This window comes from Danaus plexippus, chromosome 14 (assembly GCF_018135715.1).
Source record: "Danaus plexippus chromosome 14, MEX_DaPlex, whole genome shotgun sequence".
Lineage (NCBI taxonomy): Eukaryota > Metazoa > Arthropoda > Insecta > Lepidoptera > Nymphalidae > Danaus > Danaus plexippus.
This window is the reverse complement of record NC_083546.1, coordinates 6,998,977-7,020,977: the sequence shown is the minus strand read 5'-3', so window position 1 is coordinate 7,020,977 and position 22,001 is coordinate 6,998,977. Positions and strand designations below refer to the sequence as shown.

At 29.1% G+C, this 22,001-nt stretch overlaps 1 protein-coding gene across 1 annotated transcript in view; it reads left to right on the top strand.

Moving 5' to 3' along the window:
* Nucleotides 1-22,001, top strand: part of LOC116769586 (monocarboxylate transporter 10-like) — a 77,261-nt gene that overhangs the window by 13,220 nt on the left and 42,040 nt on the right. The window contains exons 2-3 of the mRNA XM_032660726.2: nt 3,318-4,016; nt 4,085-4,317. Of these exons, the coding sequence (XP_032516617.2) occupies nt 3,388-4,016; nt 4,085-4,317 (862 nt within the window). The 5' untranslated portion in view covers nt 3,318-3,387. The remainder of the gene's footprint in view (nt 1-3,317; nt 4,017-4,084; nt 4,318-22,001) is intronic.

The following is a 22,001-nucleotide window of genomic DNA, read 5'->3' as shown; positions in this document are numbered from 1 at the left end:
CAACTAGAAACTTAATTGGCCTATAATAAATTTCAATTATGAATTTTTACTAAAATAAATTGATAGAAAAAAATTCAAAAGGCACTAAAATCCTTAGGTGCTTCCTAAAAAAAATGTGCCCCAATAAAAAACTTCCAAAAAAAGCAAAGTCAAATAATAAGGTTCTACATAACTATTTGAAATAAGTTATCGCTGCTTAAAGAGTTGTCAGGGCTACCTTAAAAGTAATCAAAGTCGTGACCTAAAACGAACAATTATTCTGAAATATTCAGTCACTTGAATTAATTTTTTCGCTCCAAAAGGCAGTGTTTCGTTCAGAGCTGACACTATCTTTATAATTGTAAACTTAAATTTTATTCACGTGGTCATTCTCATTTGCTCTGATCTTAATTGTTGAACTTGACCTATAAAAAGTCCGACTGTCCGACGTGATATAGTCTCAAGCACTTTTCTTGAGGATCATCACAATCCAGACTCATGGCTCACGTACATAACTAATCTGATATTTTCGGGCGAGACGCGAAGGTATTTAAGTTGGCCGAAGTTATTCCAATTTACTAGAGCAATGATAGGTTGCGTACTGTATAGCTATTACAATACTTTTCACATTTCCGTATCAAAACCATCATAACCGAAAACAGAGAAAATATCTGATATATATAAACAATATGTCGTTTAAAGTTTAATCGATATTATTACTTGAGCTTATAAAACAGCGGATATATTTTATGACACTAGGAAAGACCTCCACTATTTAAGTTTTAATGTGCTTTATCCATAGCTCACCGAAAACTGTCCGAGACTCAATATTCAATACCAAATATTAGAGCTTTTACGCATGATCAATCATGATCAATTCTCTGCATATACATTACAGGGATGGTGTAGCCAAATTCAAACTATTGAAGTGAAGGCATTAATAGATATAATTCAAAAAATTACACTTAAAAAATTATACATTAATGACAAGATAAAAACGATATATAAATTAATAAAAATGTTAAATTTATGTCTGTTTACACACGTTCTCTTGATATGACTTTCACACTTATCCAATGTCCTTACTTTACTTTACTCCCTGTTAAACAACTTGAAATAACATTACCCACTTGAGTTCCTTTTCTAAGCTAACCAATAAGCGATTAAAACGTGACAACTGAGGTAAGTGTGTGAAATTAATTCGAGTGCTGTCCTTGGTTCTGGTTATTTACAAAATTCAATAATAAAAATATAACAACTTATCCATTCAGACAATGTTATTCTAAAAATTCGTGTGATAAATTGGATAGATTTATTTAACTATGTATATCGAAACCAATCTCTTGGTCTAGCTACTCCTAATCGTAAGTGTATTTAATAAGAAATGCCTCAATAAATAAATTATATTGACTTCACACACAAACTCAAATACACGCACACATGTACAGTGCACACCCACAACCAAAGTAAAATTAAAAAAATCAGCAAGTCGCTTTAATCATCTTTTTCCTTTGTTATCACATATATTTTAACCGGTGACCCATTACAGAGATCTGTCAATGAAAATAATAGTTTTTTATGATTAAAATATTCTTGTACAACATAAATACTATGTAATTTCTGAATTATAATAAACAAAACATATGTATGAAACTTAAGCAGCTAAATAATCATTATAAACACTCACTAAGAGTGAAAAATATGTTGCTAACTTTGAACTCTTAAAACTACCTAGGACATATAAAATCCCGAGACACAGCCGTCTTATCAAACATGGCGAGAGTTCAAATGTCCAGACATAATATTAATAAACATTAAGCAATTGCCATGTTTACTAAAATTTGGTAATGCAGGGATTATCTGAATGGAAAAAATAAAAATTTAACTTGATCCCCGGCGAGGCGACAAACGAATCAACGCATGTAACTAATTGCAGAACAAATTACCAGTCAAATAGATCGTCTGAAAACTTCAGCGAGAACTTTCATTCAACAGCTGTATTTATGTTCGACAAGTGTCAAATAGTATTGTTAAAATATGCTACTTAGTAAACAATTTATCCAGCTCGCCGTCCGACCTTTCTGTCTTTGTATAAAAAAAAAACTTATTCAAAACTTAATAAATACAGGACAGATTATAATTAAGATAAATCTTGCTAATGTATTCGTCTTATTTAAAGTAATCGTTTTAAAGTTCAAAAACCGTATCAAATGTGATGCTCGGCGTCGACAACTGGCTTGTATTTGTTAAATTTGCACTTACAATACAGTCTTAATGGTGTAATTTAATTAAATGTAAATAACCAACTCACACCTCATTAATTACAATTTAATTTTATGAAAGACATTAAGTGAAACTAAAAGCGAAATAAAATTTGATATTAAACGTTAATTCTGTGGAGAATAAACGAAAAACATTATAATATTAATAAAAGCTACTTCTTACTTAGATATAAATATTTAAAATAACATTTCCATATAAAGATTTATATATATATTTAATTATTTAAGTGAGCGATAAAGTAACAACAATTCTCGGTCGGCCGATGTTATTTCCAAAGCGCTATTATCGCTAGATGTGATCATCACATATGTACGTGTGAACTGTAAGCAAAACTAAGAAAATGGGATAGTAATAAAAGTTTTTACTTGAAATAAAATTCCCAATTTTTTTTTTTATATCTCATTGTAGTTACAATATATACATATATATATGTAGGTTACTGTTTTTAAAATATATAGTTTCTTCAATATTTTCTGTTCATCTTATCTTATGTTGAAAATTACTCCGTATCTTTCAGAGTTCATCTAGATTTAGATGAAAATATATTTTTTTAATATAAATTTCTACATACCAATGTTTTACACTACGAGGCAAGGACTGCTTTAATCTCGCACAATCTTTTCTTACGAGCCTTATGGTTACCAATACTGATTTTACTCACGACATTACTCGTGTGTTTATAGTTTCATATGCAGCCTTCCTATTTTAAAGTATTATAGTATAATTAGTAACCTATAAATTATCACTCAACAAAACAAGCTACTTGATTATATTTCATACAAAAATAAAGAAGTTTTAAAGCTTTTAACAATATACACAATTATACAATTTGTAAGATTCGTATAATTTTCATAGACATAGAATAAAAAAGCGTAGATATGGTGAAAAAATAAACCCTCTTCATGGATACTTACTTCTACTTTTTTATAGGGCATATAGACTTAAGCCATGGTTTTATTATTTAACAATTTATCTATTATTGCAATTTATCTATTATTATAAAATATATATTCCTAATTTTATTTTCGCACCTAATTTAGTATTTCCTATTACAGATACGTGACATGTGATTAACAAAGTGATCATTCTTCTGTTTAAAAATGCGATCGTCAGACGAGAGCAACAATGACGTTACGTCGGTGTGACAGTCTGCCAACCAAGCTGCGAGTGGCGCCAATCGGAAGCCCGGAAGTATCCAAACCATTGACAGAGAAAATACCTGACTCAATCACAGACCCCAATCTCAACAATACCCTCGGACGAGACGAAGTCATCGCCACTTGGAAATCCCTTCATACCGACGTCAAGAAAATAAAGAATGGCCTACCTACAAAAAAAAATACCGTAAACCATAGGGTTGACAAAGGAGAATCCGTTAAGAACCATTTGTATCCTGCGTCAACCCGTAACAATGGGGTTGCTCAAAAGAACCCTAACCCTAGAAAGCATATTCAGGCTGGACCGCAGGAAGTTGATCGTAGCTCATCATTCCCACTGGAATGTGGCCAGCGGTTCAAAGACAAAAGAACTCATTCAGCGAAACGTAGAACACTACTGGAACGTCTTCTATCTTGGCGTACTCCTGACTGCGAGTGTGACAATCGATGTCCAACCAAATTGAGACCACAAGCGCCCGAAGAGTTGTTATGTACATGTGGAGTAGCAAATAAAGATAATCAGATCAAAACAACTGACCGAGAACGCTCAAAAAGTGTAGGATATGAAGCGACACGTGAAGTGACACAATTCCGCCGGTTAGTGGTTTGTTAATAGTTTTGTGATGAAATGTAAAGGTATGTTTCTTTAATGAGTGGTGTACCAGGTGTGCTAGTGCTGGGGCTACGGTTGGTGTGGAGACAGCTTCAGCGCTCCGTGCTCGCGCAGCGCTAACGTTAGCAAGACGTTATTATCCCGAGGGAGGCTGGGGATGGACCATTACGGTTGTGGGCACGATTGTACAGATTTTATCGCACGGCTTACAACTCGGCGGTGGCACGGGTGCAATGGCATGCGCAGCGTCTGTTAAATACAGAGTCCAACCGCTTTATGCTTACGGTCAGTATAAAACACAATATTATTAACATACAAGTAACTTTGTTGTAGTTATCGCAAAACTTATTATGTGTTTTTAATATAAATAATATGAGATGTATTAGATATTTTTCTAAGTCATTCACCCAAATAAACCTGTATTTGAAATAAAACCTTACCTAGACGGTTAAGAAAAATCAAGTAAAATAAATACGAAACTCAATCCCCACAGAAAATACTTTCAAAATTATTTATAGTATATGGAGGTAGTTTCAATATTGATTCGCGTTTCAATGGAACCTTTGTATCACAATTTGGCATTATGTAGGAATAAAGTTACCAACTGTAATAGAAGTGGAACTCCATAGAGTGAACACGGGACATTATGTTTGTGAGATGCTTTTTAAAAACTCCCTTCACTGAAGTTTTTATATACAGAAAACATGTACATGTCTAAGGATTACGTCCATTTTTAATCTGTAGCATTGTATGACATATGTCATACAATTTACTTAATACATATTATTATGCAAATTTCTTTTATTATAAAAATATAAGAGAAATAATTGATTCGTAACAATAAAACGAATATTGAGTATATGTTTATAGAAAATATATATATCATGAGGTTACAAATGACCATTAAAGCATCCTCAAATGATAGATACAAGAAGGTACTCGGAAAGTATTTACGGCAATTAAACAAGATGAGTCTGAAACTGTAACCACGTAAATTAGGTGTACTTAGTCTGCACTTAGGATAAAATTAAGGATTTAAAAATTACAGACCACTAAGTAGCATTACAGGTTAATTAAAAAACGATATATTAATTCTTGTTATTAAAAAAATATGTTCACAATAATGAAAAGACTTTGTTTTTTATTTCGAAACATGAAAGCATAAATGGGCTAAGTAGATTACGACTTAGTTAATGATAAAATTTTATAAAAGGTATTAATAATATTACGCTTTAATGTGTTTCTTCTTTTAATGCATATTTTTTTTAGACAACTTTCTTTGTGTGGTAAATAAGATAGATTGGTTTAGTCGTATGTGAAGAAATCTATTATTATTAGCTGTAAGACAAAAATACCATAACATCGTCAAAGAATTCATTAGAAAATGAAGGAGTGTAAAGTGAACATTTAAAAATTCAGTATTATTATAAAAAATAACTGCTTTAAGATTACAAGATCAAATACTAAAAATTTGTATCTAATATCACTTCACGAAACAAGACATAGTCTTAAAAATCTATATATAATAGAACAATGTTATTTAAATGATACGAATATTTTTTCGGATATACTACGCGTGCTTTATTTTTGTTATTATCACATCTGATCACATCTCGTCTGCCCGTGATCACGCTTGCTGAAAAGTAACCGAAACGTCGGGAGTATGTAGTGTTGTACAAAAATAAAGCAAAAAATATTAATTTCATTTAAATGAATAAAACTAGCAAGTCTTAGATCTCACCATATAGAACAATTTTAGTTTAAATTAAAATAATTTCCAAGCAATGCTTTGAACTTTTAAACCTAATAAATATTAGTAAATAATGTTTTGTTGTTGATGGCACAATAAATTTATATTAAAATAGCATTGACTAACACTCGTATTTGATTGAAAAATTTTTTTAAAGTTCAATCTCCTTAGAACCCAAAATTAATATCAATTGTTAGGGACAGTATTTGATACACGAGAGACCTTCATCGTGACAGATAAAGACGTTCTGTAATTCAAATTAATGGCATACGTTTGCAAATCGACTTTCTTGAGCAAACAATGACAATTTGGGAATTCAGATCGTCACTCTGTAAATAGCGACTTCCACACGCTTGAGTGATAAAATTAATAAAATTTATAGACAACTTGAAAAAATTTTGAAATATAAAAGACCAAATCAAATTAATGATGTGCGTCACAGTGAACGAGTTATTGACAGTGCAATATAAATTTGGGTTTTGTTAATAAAAGAAAACTAAGTATTAACCGTTGACATCGGCAGAATATTCCACGATTCCAGCGCGAATGAAGCCATAGTTTTAAAAAAACTTTGATAGCCAAGGAGGAAAGGATGTTATATTTTAAATGCTATACAAGAAAGAGCGCGAGATATTAAATAAAAAAAGACTTAAATGATTCACTCATAACAGGCGAGTTTTTTAAAACTTTAAAACTATCATATACATATGTGAGATTTCTAAAAGTAATTAACATTATGTGACATAACGTGGTTCGGTCGTAGAATTTCATTTCACATAATATTCTTACTTTTAATGAACAAGGAATAATTTCTGAAAAATAAAGTAAGTCTTGAAATGAACGAAGTCATTTTTACTTTACTTTGCTCTTTTTAAATTTAGTCGATCAATTTTAATAAAAATGACAATAAGTTATAGTAATAATAGATAAGTAAATAAATGTATTTTGCACATAATAATAGTCAAATATATAATGTTCAAAATCAGCAAGTTCTTGCAAAGGCTTTTGATTTTAAGTAATCATGACATCAATTCCTGTGTTCGTTTTTCTATGTGAGAAATTAAAGTACGTGAACATTATATATATGATGCAATAAATAAAATTATGTTTATTTTTATTTTTATTTATATATGAAAAAGTCTTCCTCGTGTATCAAGATTTACAAAATTTTAACAAAGAATTTCACAAAAGCTATTGTTTTCAATATTTTAAAACATACTCCCAACATTATTTTGTTCGCTCTTAAAATATAAGTTACGAGTATTTAAAAATTCCACATCATTATTTAATTTTCATTTCTAAAACTACACATTATAAATGGTTTTGTGTAGAAACGTTAATAAAATATGAATATTTCAATATAAGAATTGCTTTAATTCCTCAAATAAATTAGTCGTGTAATATAATTCCTTACTCTTAATTTACTTCCAGGGTTTGCTCACAACCGTTCTAGATAAAAATATATATGTTAACGGAAATGTATGTAATCCGTCATTGTATACAGTTCCTAGGAAACGTATGTGATTCCTAAAATCACACCGAAATGTGTGAAATAAATTATACTATTCTTACACATTACACATTTCCAAGGAAATCTATACGTTCGGATAAACTACGCGGATTTTATTATTTAAAAAAACTACATAATCCCGACGTGTGAGACACATCTCGTCTGCCCGTGATCACGGTTGCTGAAAAGTAACCGAAACGTCGGGTTTATGTAGTTTTTTTAAATAATAAAATCCGCGTAGTATATCCGAAAAATATTAGTTTCATTTAAATTAATAAAAAAATCTATACGTTTCCTATATATAAAAATTACAAATTCTCTGTTGGCCAGTTATCTAACTTCAAGACACTAAGCGTTACACACGTTGGCTTCACTCCAAAACCTCTATTAACACACTTAAAACTACATCAAGAACGAACGCTCACTCTGATAGTATAAGATAAGATAAGTTATTGATCGATAATCAATAATAAATTTACAATTTAACGTTTTATAAAAATAAATTCATTTTAAATGGCATCAATCAGAATCATCAGTAGTTTCTGAACGCAATCATACCCTTTTATATTATTTGTTTTCGTAAAAGCCTTTATTGTCAGAATCAATTATATTTATAGCTTAATAAATTTATTACTTCGAACAAATATAATGTAAATTATTTAACGAAAGTACGAAAAGGTCTATTAATTTCGATTATATTTTTTAATATACGTTAATTTAAATTGTTAATTTTTCAATGAATTTAATTTAAAACATTCCTTTTTGTTATGTAATATCAATAAGTTATATTTATTCCACTGAAAGAATATTCAAGAGATACGGTCTATGCGATTCTCAGCAAGCTCTACTAGCAAAAGTTACGGTTAAAATTTATACCCGAACTTCACACACGCTATTCGCTGGTTATGCAATAACCCTAAGATAGATTCCATGACCAAAATGCATTTTGTCGTGAGGAAGAATTGTGAACCTTGGTAATGTTGATAAGTTTTTGAACACATGTTACGAAGATTAAAGAACAGATAGGATTTATTGGTTACATTTTAAAATATCACAAATACTCTAATCTTATAAATTTATTGACACTTGCAACGTTTTGAATATTCGTTTAGTCTAAGGTTATATTTCACTTATTTTTTTAAAAACATTCAGTTATTAAACAGCCAAACGTGTATTGGAGTTAGCTAAAATATAATATGTAAGTAGTATTATACACATATATTTGTGATATTAGTAAATAAAGAATTATAAAACAGTCTTGTACTTAAGATTGATTGTCAAATTCAAATGTACAGTAATTACGACGACGCTTTAAATTACGACGACGCTTGTAATTATGACATTTAAATCATTATATATATATATATACATAATATATAATACTAGCTGTTGCCCGCGGCTCCGTACACGTTTTGGTAGCTTTTCGCATAACCATATATCTTAAAATTGACCATAAATCTTAGAATTGACCATAACTTCTTTTTCCCTTAACCGATTTTGACGAAATAAAGTTTTGAATATGCACCTAATTATATGTAATCCAACTGTGAAAACCGCGTTCAAATCCGTTGCGTAGTTTTGAAGTTATAAAGTAACAGACAGACAAAAATTCCAAAAATTGTTTTTTTTTTGGTTTCCATGACTCTTCTTTAATTGCTTCTTATCAGTTTTTTGGAAAAATATTTAATGTACAGACATTCGATTTTTACTGTCTTTTATATATATTGAAAGGTTAAATCGATCGATACAATATTATAACTATTAACGTGAATAGTTTTGAAAAAATATTATTCTAAGTCTTTGAAAAGTCATTACCCACGTAGCCTAAACTAAAGCAAAGACGGTTTGTCAATTATTACCAACCCGTTTAATATTTCGTGCATATTATTAGTTGACAACAATAAAGAATCCTCAACAATAAGATTATCAACTATAATGATACCAAATTGTGTAGTAATCTCATAAAACTAACAGGCATTGACTCGAACACATACTTCTCATACATAAACATCCTGCGATCTAACAAATGGTTTTTTCAGTTACATTTGCGTGTGTTTAATGAAATTTATTAAGAAAAATAAAGTATGGAACGTAAAAACATAGTGTCTCTTCTGACTGAGACAATCTTAATAATATAATTTTGAATTTTTTCATATATTATAATCATTAAAAAAATATATGTATTTGAACTTGGATGACAAGATAAACTAGTGAAAAAAAATCCGATTCTCATAATTTTATTTATTTGTTCGAGAAGTAAAAACGTTATTTAATTATAATATTTTATACTCATTTCGTCAAATAATTTATATTGCCACGTGTTGACAACAAGTAATATGCTGTACCATATCTGCTGAGAAGGACCTGTAAATAATATCTATTTAGATGAATTAGAGACAAGTCTAAACTTTATTAATGATAAGGTTATCTTAAATGTAATGACATTAAATTTATTTAAATTTTTTCTACAAAATATAATACGTTCAATAATTTTCGGACTATACTACGTGTATTTTATTTTGAAAAAAACAACATACTCCCGACGTTTCGGTTACTTTGAAGCAACCGTGATCACGGGCAGACGAGATGTGAATGTCTGTTAGTTGGTCTTGTTATTTATCATCTACCGCCAACGATTTCTTAATTTTCTGGCGTCCAGAGCGGGACGCCACCGCGGCGGTACGGTAAGGTCGAGAGTATGTAATTTTTCAAAATAATAAAATACGCGAAGTATAATCCGTAAAAAATTTGTTTTATTTAAATGAACACTCGCGAAAGTCTTAGCTCTCACTATATTACGTTCATTTGCAGAAAATTTTTACACTAAATAATTAGTTTTACTTTATAATGTTTAATAAAACAACACGAGAGACGATTTCTAATAATAACATTATCTTACTTGACACAATTAAAGTATTAGATTAAATAAAAACATGTACCTACAAACATCAACTGTCAATTCTTGCATCGAAACGTATGTGTTAGTGATGTGATGTTCCTCAGAATTTTGATATTAAAATGTACTACTTACTTTCAATTTCGTTCATTCCATTACCTCGAGGAAGCTTTTTATTTTGTTTTTTAAAACGTGGTTACAATTTACATATATTTTTTTATAATTTTACACAATGAAAAAAGGAATACATATATTGAGGCAAGCATATATTGAGGAAAAAAGGAATACATATATTGAGGCATGCATATATTGAGGCAATTGAAGAATCAAAATAAAAATTTATTACGTCTATAGTTACAAATATTCCCTTTTTTTGACTCTCACCCAGAAACATTGAACGGGAAATTTTACCAAAAACTTTAACCCATACAAAATACAGTTACAACTTTTATTTTAACAGACCGTTATCGACTGGAATTTCTGTATCAAAAACATCTAAGATTGTATCCGTTTAAGGTTCTTTAATAGGAAGCTTTTAAATAACATAATAACAATTTAATACGTGTTAAAAAAAAAGTTATAACTTAAATTATTCTGCCTTTTTGTAGCGCAAAATCCTAAAGCCTCTCTTTCGGTTCTTCGAAATCCACTTTATGAGAGCTTATTTTAAAATGTCTCATCATTAAAATCTAAATTTACACACGTGTTTTTTGTACCAAAAACAAATTAGAAAACTTTTCTTCCAAAACTACAAAACAATTATTTTATAAATGCAACATTACGACGTTCAACGTTCACTGGCATTTGTTAAAGAGACGCTTGCTGAGAAAGGGAGTTGTGTGAGTCAGGCACCGAGGAGTAGAGATCTCACAAAAAGTCTTATATGAAAAAATCTTACTGAGCTTTCCATTATAATGACAAGAACCGAGAAAAATGATAATTATTGCACTGCTGAAGTTCCAGTGACTTTTTTAACGATCGAAGTTACAGATTTTGTTTGATTATGTCATAATCATAGCAATGTTCATTTTATATTTCTTTTTTCTTGAAATGTTAATGTATTTTAACTACTACGAGGGAACTTTAACATGAAACGAGGCCTTTTTTATATGCAAGTTTTTCTTAAGAGTGGATCATTTGTAGATCATCTTCAGCGATTTAGATATAAAAAATAAACACTAATATACATAGCCTTGAAAAGATTATCTGTACACATTTCAGAGCATGTTTCGTATTTTGAAATTAGTTTTTAATTATTTTAATCTATGATTAAAATCATTTAATATAAAAAATGTTTTACGTTCTTATATACGGATATAAAGTTTTTATGTGCTATTTCTTAAAAAATTCATTAACACAACCTTTTTCCACCTTTCATGAAGGTACATCTAACTTAAGATCCAAGCTTTACAGCCACACGATAAAAGGATTACTTTTCAATCATGTCAGTTTGACAACTTTCATTACGCTAATATTATCAAAGTATGTACGTATTGAGATTTCTATAATTCAACTAGTTTTTGTCCGCGACTTCGTCCGCGTTAATATCAGAATTAGTTATATATCTATAACTGACCGGGCGATCTCTATTCGTCTCTAGAGGCCATTAAAAAAACAGATATTGGAATTTATTAAGATCTTTTTCTTTTTCGATCGAATACAACTAAATATCCTGTGCCCGTCGTCTGGTTCTAAGCTATCTCGCCACCAATGTCAACTATATCCCAGCAGCCGTTCTTGAGATATAAAAAGTGTAACTAACACAACTCTCTTTTATACATATATATATTTATGTATAGATATATCTTAATCAATATTTAAATAAAGTGATTTCAAAGAGCCTAAGCTGAAATGCTTAGATAAAATCCTTAAATCATAATAAATGACGATTCATAAAATCTATAGCATATTAATGTACAATAAATATGACTTAATACAAGAGAAGGTAAGAAAAATATTCACACACTCGAACAAGCACGAACTCTAACAAACGCTATTATTTATAATAAATGTATGTCATCATAAACCTTGGTCACGTCACACTGATGTCCTTCGTGAGTATACGATGATCATGATGTATTCAAGAAGGGAGATAAATCTGATATGTCTATACCTATAGCGTATGGACGCGGTGCTAACCCTACACAATGCCTATTGTAGACCTCTGTAACCCTCGCGCGAACACCCTATCACATTACGTATGCTATATGTAAGAAAATCTTAGTATTTTTCACAAGAAAATCTAAAAGAATTTTCTTGAAACTTGATAGTGGTGCAGCTGAAGCCGATAAAATCCAATACGCCACATTCGTGAGAGCAAGTGGAAAATATGTAGGTTAGTTAGCATTAACTTGTATAATATACGTACGTAATATTGTAATTAATATTAAAAATCATTACAAAAAATATTTGACAATAAATAACGATTACCGGAACTCGTTTTTGTTAAATTCGTAACAAACCTAAGGTTACTAAACTACATACTAAAATGAGTTTTTAAATGAAAAGGTTGAGACGGAAGCCGGGACGTTGATAAGCATTTTTGCATATCAGAGTCGAGAAAGTGTGTTACAGTACTTTTATAAATTAAATCTATTTATTACTTACGAACAAATTTACTAGAATGTTTCAACAATTAACTTTGTTGGTTAAACAGCATGATTCTTAAATAAAATTAATACACGATTATAAAAATAAGCACTTTTATCGTCCTGGCCGTTGGATATTCATAAGAATAGTATGCACCAAAACTTTCCCTGCAAAAACATTGTAATTTAAGATAATACTGTATCAATCTGACCATCGAGCGCTTCAAGCTTCATTATTCAAGCGCTGAAAATCTCGTATCGCGACAATATTTCGTAATTCAACACGTGATATTTCTAAGTTTTTGTATGTCTACCAAGTTTGTTAGTCTAAACCTAAGTGTTCGTCTATATTTTCATATTGACAGCTTTTTATTAAACACTTTTGTCAGTTTGTTCCAGCTAATCTCCTGAATACTAATCTACTCCACATAGTGATTAACTTAGGCTGCTATTTATTTGTTATCTGAACGGCTGTCCTGAGATAGGTCCATTGTCACTAAGTCAGGTGCTCACGAGCGATCGAGTGATCCCTTATAAGGATAATAACATTTATCACGGGCTTAAATACAAGCAAAACAGAAGGCAGCAGCTAGTAAATAATATAAGCATATTTAGTTTGTTATTACTAAGATTTTTTTTATTTTGTCGTTGTATTATATAATGAAGTATATTACGAAATTACAAACGAATAAGATTTTATTCTATTATTTTAGTTTTCTAGATATATATATGTGTAGTTAATACATACTTTGTTGATTTAATTAAATTGCAAATTCATTTCTAATTCCTTTTTACCTTTAAAAAACAAATTGCATTAATTATTGCAATTAGACCGTAATCAATCTGCATATTGCTCAAAACGTATCTAACTATGACTATTTGCATATCGAATTTACAAGTTAATTTGCCACAACAAATTCTATTAAACATATCTGACAGATATGTCAGGGTACAGAATAAAAATAGCACTTTAAAAAAAATATCTGTCAAAATTTATTTACATATAGCGTAATCTGTTTAATATTTAAATGTATAGAAATTTTGCTATAAGTTCTTGCCTGTATATATTGAAAATTATATCACGAATGTAAATCACAAGCCCGATGTTCAATGTGCAATTGTATTAAAAACGTGACTTATAAGAATATCCACTGTTACACTGGTAACGCTCACGGAATTTGTCATGTCTGTAGCCAGCCTAAGGGACGAATTGGGTTAGCGCGAACACATTCACGAATTCATGCCTTGTTTAGGTAAATTGTGACCTCCACAACGTTTGATACAATTTATTATATAGAGTTAGTATGACAGTGAAAATGAGCAGAGATTTTGTATACGTCACTAACACTCAACGTAATCATAGATTTGATTAAGTTGAAATTTTCAGCCGATGAATGTTGGTTGTAATATATATATATGTGTGTGTGTGTTTGTGTGTGTGTGTGTGTATGTAATTTTGACATATTCGTTTTATTAACCACTTAAAAAGGATTCTAAAAAATAAATATCGCCTTCCCTGTGGAAGTATATTCGGGAAAAAATCAAAAAAAGAAACAAATGGGTATAAAATTGATTTGCTTGGTCAACGACCTTTATTAATGCGAGCCCTTTACCGTTCAAGGGATTTAATAAAGCGAACAAGATTTAATATATCATTTTGCAAATTGTTTTTATTTTTAATTTAAATTCATCGCCTTTTTCAATAAAACATATTAAAATTGTATAAAGCCACATTCTCTTCCATTAATATAAAAAAAAATATATATTTTTCAATAAATTATTTTAAGAAATGTTATCGATTAATATGAATTATAATTGACTGAAATTTTATTAGTGATCATAAAAATGAACAAAAAAAATGGTCTTAATAATTAAAACATTAAAAAAAAATAAGAAGTGGAAAAGACGTTTAATGAATAAAAATAAAATAATAATAAGTCCTATTTCAACAATTATATAAGTATACATTTTTAACAAAACAACAATAATACTATAAACATAATAATATTAATACATAAACCTTTTATAATAAATGATCAATTGCATTCAAATTAATTAATTTATAAAGTTATAAATATATTAGAAAATCTTCGTAAATGCTCAACAATTAATTTTCACATAAAAGACTTATGACAATCAAAATTAACGTAAAACTGAACTGCGTACAGCAGACACAGCTAAGTGTACTCAGTACGCAATATCTTTATATAGAAATAAATTATATGCAATGAACCGAAAAATAACTGAACCAATGTGACTATTTAACTGCGGTTCTATGTACAATTTGAAGTTTTTATTATAGTGTATCAAAGTTAAAAATTATTTCTTTTACTGACCTTCCACGTTCCCAAAGTCTCTAATACTATTTATAGTATTTTGAAAATCGTAAATTAAGCGAACCGTAAGTCGGTTCATAGTTTATCCAGCATTATTCACTTACTTAGCCTCCTAATATATCTGATCCCTTTTGAATCTTACGTCTGAGAAGTTCTCATGTTCAACTAACAAAAAATAAAGATTTAAGGTAAAGTATCTTTGCTGTTCCACTTGTGTTTATATGCTTTGAAACAATAGATGAGATAGTTTTAAGAGTAAGTATATTTTTATTCATATTTATTATATTAAAAAGAAAATATTTCTATTTAAATGTTTGTCCATAGATTAAAAAGCGATAAATAAATCGAAAAGCGGTCGTATTAATTTTTCATATACATAATTGTACTTAAAATACTATATCATTGTCTTCTTATTATTTAAAATTAAAAAAAAACATTGTGGATTCATCTTCATAGTTGATGTTTCTTAATAGTTTGATTAGTTTCAACTAAAGTAGATACTACAGATAAAATAGTACTTATAAAATAGTTTTTTTAGAAAAAAAAAGGCTGATATTAAAGAAATATAACAATATAACTTTTAAGTGAGAACCTTATTGTTGCCTTATGCCTTAGTCATAAAACCTAGAAAATTTTATGGTAAACAAGGAGTTCTGTCAGGACGAAAGCACGAAAGATTAACCTTCAAGAAACAGCAAAAGAAAAATATTCAAGTTACCCTTTAAAATACGCTATCAACAAATAAATAGATTATCAAAATCAGTTCAGCCATTCAAAAAAACACCATGTTGAATTGTGAAAGTATAAAAAAAATATATGTCAAGGTAATTTTTTAAAGAAAGTAGAGTTTATAAGGTAGATAATCATTTTGCTTCAACACGTTACACTTAAAAGTCTGAATTAATGTACATTTATCTCTAATTATTTAGTTTTCAATGACGATAAAAAAAAGTATAAAGCCTGATTTAATGTTTTCAATCGAACGAATCATAAAATAATGCAAAATATGAAGTTAATGAAAATTAAGTAATTTCCACTTTAACTATATTTTAATATGAATTCACAACTAACAAAAACTTTCATGAATTCATAACTAACAAAAACAAATGCTTTAAATTTTTTTTTAATTTTTTTTAACATTTTTTCGTTACAAACCATATCCTAATAGATTCAAGTTCGACAGAATTAAAAAATAAATAATGAGTTTTATTTTGATAATTAAATTGTATTGAACCTTTTTTTTTATTAGTTACTATAATGACAGTATTTGATTCAGATCACAACGACCGCCCAAAAGGCAGTTTATATACTATAATATAATATTATAATATAATGTATGCGATGATTGAAAATATTAGATGCTACGTGTCTGTAAAACTCACTCACTCACGCTGAATCACAACTTAAATATCTATCTATCCTTTCCTACCCTCTACATCGGATTTGGACAAGACTTATCTTGTTTTAAATGTCTAAAATAACGAATGATATTTCATGGACATACTCATAAATATAAAAAAATATTCTAATTAACTCAAAAGCAACATCAGACCATATAAATTTAAGTTCTTATTTGTGTCCTTGAAATATTAACTACACTTATCATACCCTACACTTATCATATCTGTTAACTGTTAAGTGTTAACTACACTTATCATATCTGTTATTGGATTTAAATATAAATTTATTTGCAAGGAAGCTATTTTAAAAATCTGTACATCTTGTTCTACTTCCCTTGGGTGATAAATGGTTAGTAGAGAATGCATCTTCACGTTAAGCTCGCGTGTTATGCATCATTTGTTTTAGACGTGTGGTTAAGTTAAACTAGATGGCAGCACTAAACCTCTATAGCACGATCTCAAGACTAAGATTGTCTATGTTTCTGTATGTACGATTACTTTGGTAAATTAATTAATGACGAACGCAATACAAATTATACACACCAATTTGTTGGTGTTTAAATAATATAAATAATTCCTTATGTACTTTAATATAAAACCTTTTTTAATCATTTTAATATTTCTGAAGAGTATATATTTTAATCCAAATATCTGTATACAATATATTTGCATCTACGTGTTTCTAATCCGTTATCTGTGTTCTGAAATTAGTTATTAATTATTTCAAGCCTTCGTTGAAAAGTTTTAATTAAAAAAATATATCTATATTCCAATGTACATATATAAAATAAAGAATTGTTTTGTACAACAATGAATGGACAAACGCGAAACGTTGTGATATGATTTCTTAAAATGAAAAACATTTGTCACTCTTCCAAAAGCATTTTGTTTTGTCGTATAACAAACAATCTTCGTCTGAATTAAATAATGTCAAAAATTTTCAGACAAACTTGATTACTTATAAATTTATACACAGAATTATCAAATATTCATACATATGTATGTAAGTTTTTAAAAGGATTTTAAAGTTGACACCTATTTTACATTGTCAGAATGAAGTTTTTTTTTTACAAAATTAGTGAGGTGTTAATGTAATACTATACAAACACACACACACACACAAACACACACACGTATATGTAACCGCTGTGTTTCTATATATATGTGTGTGTGTGATCAAAACTTTTCTGTGTGTAATTTTAAAGCAAAACCTAAAGTTATTAAATTGTATATCACTGCCTTTATTAGTCATACATACGTAGACTCTCGTATTTCGTAGATAGAAACGAAAAACTACCTATAAAATTACCTACGATTTAGCGCAATACTAATAGTGGTCTTAAATTATCAACGAATAACTCTCGAATTGTTAAACGAAACCCTGCTAAAACTAAATCCTTTGATGACCTTCGTAAAGTTCGTTTACAAGCGCCTTATTATAAATTACACCTCAGCTTTAAACAAATATAATATACTAGGAATATCGAAAATTATTAAAAAACACTCGGACAGAAGAATACTTTGTTTTTTTTTCTATAAAGCAAAGACACACGCGAAAACCGATTACAGTAATGTTGTATACGGACGCATTTTTCGAATACTCACTGCCATCGAATTTTTAATTAAATACATTCGATTGTAACCTCATTTGAATTTTTTTTCATCATGCCGTGTTTGTTTGATCAAATTAAAAAAAAAATGCGTTTGTTAATTTTTATCAATATCTTTTATAACATTCGCTGATATCGGATTGTCATTTCTTTTTGTATATCAGAGGCATCTTTTAAAAATTAAAAAATATAATATGCAAGTGTATGGAGACGTTTTATAGATTCAAACGAAACGAACGACGAATTTTATATGAAAAAATATCGATAGAATTGTATTCTAAATTGATTTAGTAAATTCGATATTCGATACTATTTGGTTGTGTGTATTCAGTGTGAACAGCACTTAAATCGATTTATCATATAGATGAAATAAAATCAGATTATTTGAGATGTAATGTCTGTGCAGACGACGCTTAACGTGATGTTCAGAAATTCATTATCCCTTAAGGTAAAGTTCAGGAATTTTTTGTTATATATAAAATTTACTGAAAATTATCTTTAATATGCCAACAAACTTTAAAATTTAAGGCCCAATTATTATAACTTATCACGGAAAATTTATTATTGCTTTTATAATTAAGATATTATTAGATCTGTGGTAGACTTATATTCCTTTATATAACCTTATTATGCTTAACACATAGTTCTTTAATGCTTAAATCAATTATAGTTACAATTAAATTGTTTTTTTTTTTTGGTTAAGACAGTTAATAATATATTTTTTTATATTTACATATCTTCATTCCTATAGGATGAATGATTTTCGTCTAAATGTTTGATATTTTAGCACTGCATGAGCTTGTAAGCTAAACTGTCTTTTCCCATATTTCTTTCGGGTACTATTCCAGTATAATAAATATCATCTTGGTGGTGATAAAAATTCAATCGAGTACTTATTTCATTCGTTACAACAGTAATAACTGTTGAAACTCTCAATGATATCTATTAAACTCCGCTCAAAATGTTGTAAAACTTTAAAAAGATGAAATTTTTACGTTGTATTTGAATTTACATTGACTTATAGACAGAAGTGTCTTCTACATGAATAAACGAATATTTAACACCTAAGTATTGAAAATAAATGTACACTGTGTTTTTATACTCAAACATGAGAACTTCTCAGACGTAAAACACTAAGGGATCAGACATATTAGGAGGCTAAGTAAGTAAATAATGCTGGATAAACTATGAACGAACTTATAGTCTGCTTCATAGTAAACCACGAATTTGAGACATTGTTTAGTCATGCCAAACATCTCTTAATACCACAGTGATTAAAAATATATTTACAGCCGTGAGTAAATTTATTTTAGTATCTAAATATAAGGAGTAATTAATAAGAATATTAAAAAACATTACACATAATAAAGACCAATGTAAAAGTGTAAGAACAGCGCCATCTGTGTTATTTTAATTGTATCACGTTAGTTTGCAACTACTCAAAAATGTGTATTTCATGATAATATAAGTTGTAAAGAGATCTACGAGATGGCGCTGCACGTTGTTTTTGATATGCTTAATGCAAATTTCATCTAATTCTTATGTACATTTGTATGTCACCGGATGATTTTTTTTGTATTCATTTGGGTGGCGCGCCGATAGTTTCGATTCACAAATCAGCCCTGCAGATGGCGCTGCAGTTGGCATCTACATTATTTATAATGAAGAGGCTACAACGTAAGTTACTATAATGTATTGTTGTAACGCTTTTTACATTTCTCTCTAAACGCAGCTCTAAAATCTAATACCTTATAAATTTAATCCTGAAATAAATAATAAAAAAGTTTATTGTACTTGTAATTGATATTGAAATAATAATCTATCCAAACGAATTAAAAGTAATAAGTAGTTTTTGTTTTTGTAGTAGGTGTGTCATAAGAGTTCTAATTTCAAAAATATCCGAATATGAAGATCCGTAAAAACAAATGATGTAACACAGAATTACTAAGAAATATTATGTTTCTTTATTGAGGAAGCGGAAATCAAGATGAGATACTGCGAAAGTATCTTGAATTTTATCGAAAATGTGACTAATGTAATATGAGAGTAGGAAATTAATTATCTACAAAATTGTTAAACAATCACGAATGATAAGGTATATATATTAAAAAAGACTTGTTAAACAAAATTAAAAAAAAAAACTTGTACAATAAAATGTGTTTATTCCTAGGTATATTAAAAATATCAACCATTAATTCCTTAAAATGTTTGTTTGAACCGGGTAATTATGGGAATTATAACTTCGAGTCCCAAATTTACTTTTGTGTCTCATAATGCATTTACTAAGAAAGTCTATTTGTTATATTAAACTAAACTAAAACAATTGGAAGCAGGGCAATATAAGAGAAACATTTGGCAAAAACAGAAAAGAAAATATTCCTTTATATTCATACCTGAGTCTTGACACTTACCATTACGTTTACAAGGAACTTGATATGAGACTAAACCTCTCAGCATTCAATGGATTCACCGTGCGGGTGCCGAGTCAATCGTTGCAGGGAGAGGAGCTACAACAGTGCCTGGGACTTGCGACCCAGGTGTAGGTTTCAGGGCCCATCTAACGCGCGTTAAACGCTGACCTCCACTGTCCAAGCTCCTCTCTCTAACTAACAAAGTTTTTTGTACAATCCTGAATTAATAGGATAATTATTAGAATAAACACAACAAACGATATAAATGTAGTTTCACTTAACTTCGACCAAAGTTAAGTAATTTCATTCAAAAGAATCTCTCTCTATCTTATTTATGTTGCAGATTACATGATATCTACTAAGTTATAATATAATCAAGATAATTTAAATTTACTCTTAAATTAATCTCCATATACAGTCACAACAATCAATGTATAAAAATATTGAAGTATACCGGAGATAGCAGATCAGATACTCAAGAGAAATATCTCATTTTTAACCTTTATATCTCATAAGTAAAATAAATGATTGTCGTTTTTTAGGTAGATCATATTTAAGAAATCGTGTAGTAATTTTACAGAACTGTGGTTTAAACAGATAGATTATATATAACGAAACTGTATTTTCGATTTGAGACGTGTTTATTTTTTTTATTCTACGACGTTTTAATAATGTATTTGGGATATCGTTCCAGATATTAAAAATTTAAGCAAAATATATAACAATGTTGTACTTTAATGGATTTTAGATTCATTGTTAATATGGTGGTTAGTTGCTTTATTTAACATATTAAACTACAAGATAAAACAACATAATAAATCCACAACAAGTTATCGGGGATGCCATTAATCAGAAAATGATACGACGGAACATCACTAACAACTACAAGTAACGCCATCTGTCAGATATAATGTGAACTGATAACGACCGACTACCAGGAGTTGAGGTTTAAGTAATCTAAGAAAAACATTCACTCCCAATACTTGAAATACATTGGGATACTAATCTTATTGTTTCCATTTTAGCAGGAACTTTCTAGAACATGCGAATCGACATGAATTATATATTTTTATATATTAAGACGACATTTGATAAATACCTAAACTGGGTAATGTTGAAACCAATAAGTATAAAGGAATAAAAAATGTTTTTATTCAAATCAAAACAGAATACGTATTTATAATCTGTCAAATTATTTATCAATTTATTTTTGTTTTTAATATAATCTGTCCTTTTCGTTCCGTCAGCGGATAACGAGCTTGATATTTGGCGCCTTTTTTTTGCATAACATTTTGTTCGCTACTTTAACACACGCTTGCAAATTGACGGTTTTTCGTCAGTTTCTAAGCCGCTTATTTGACAATTTGTTTCAGTAAATATATTTTGATGACGCCCATCTTTGTTTATGTTTTGAAGTCGTTGTCATAGAAATGTATTTGGGAAATAAGTTTTTCTTTAAAGTGTAAAT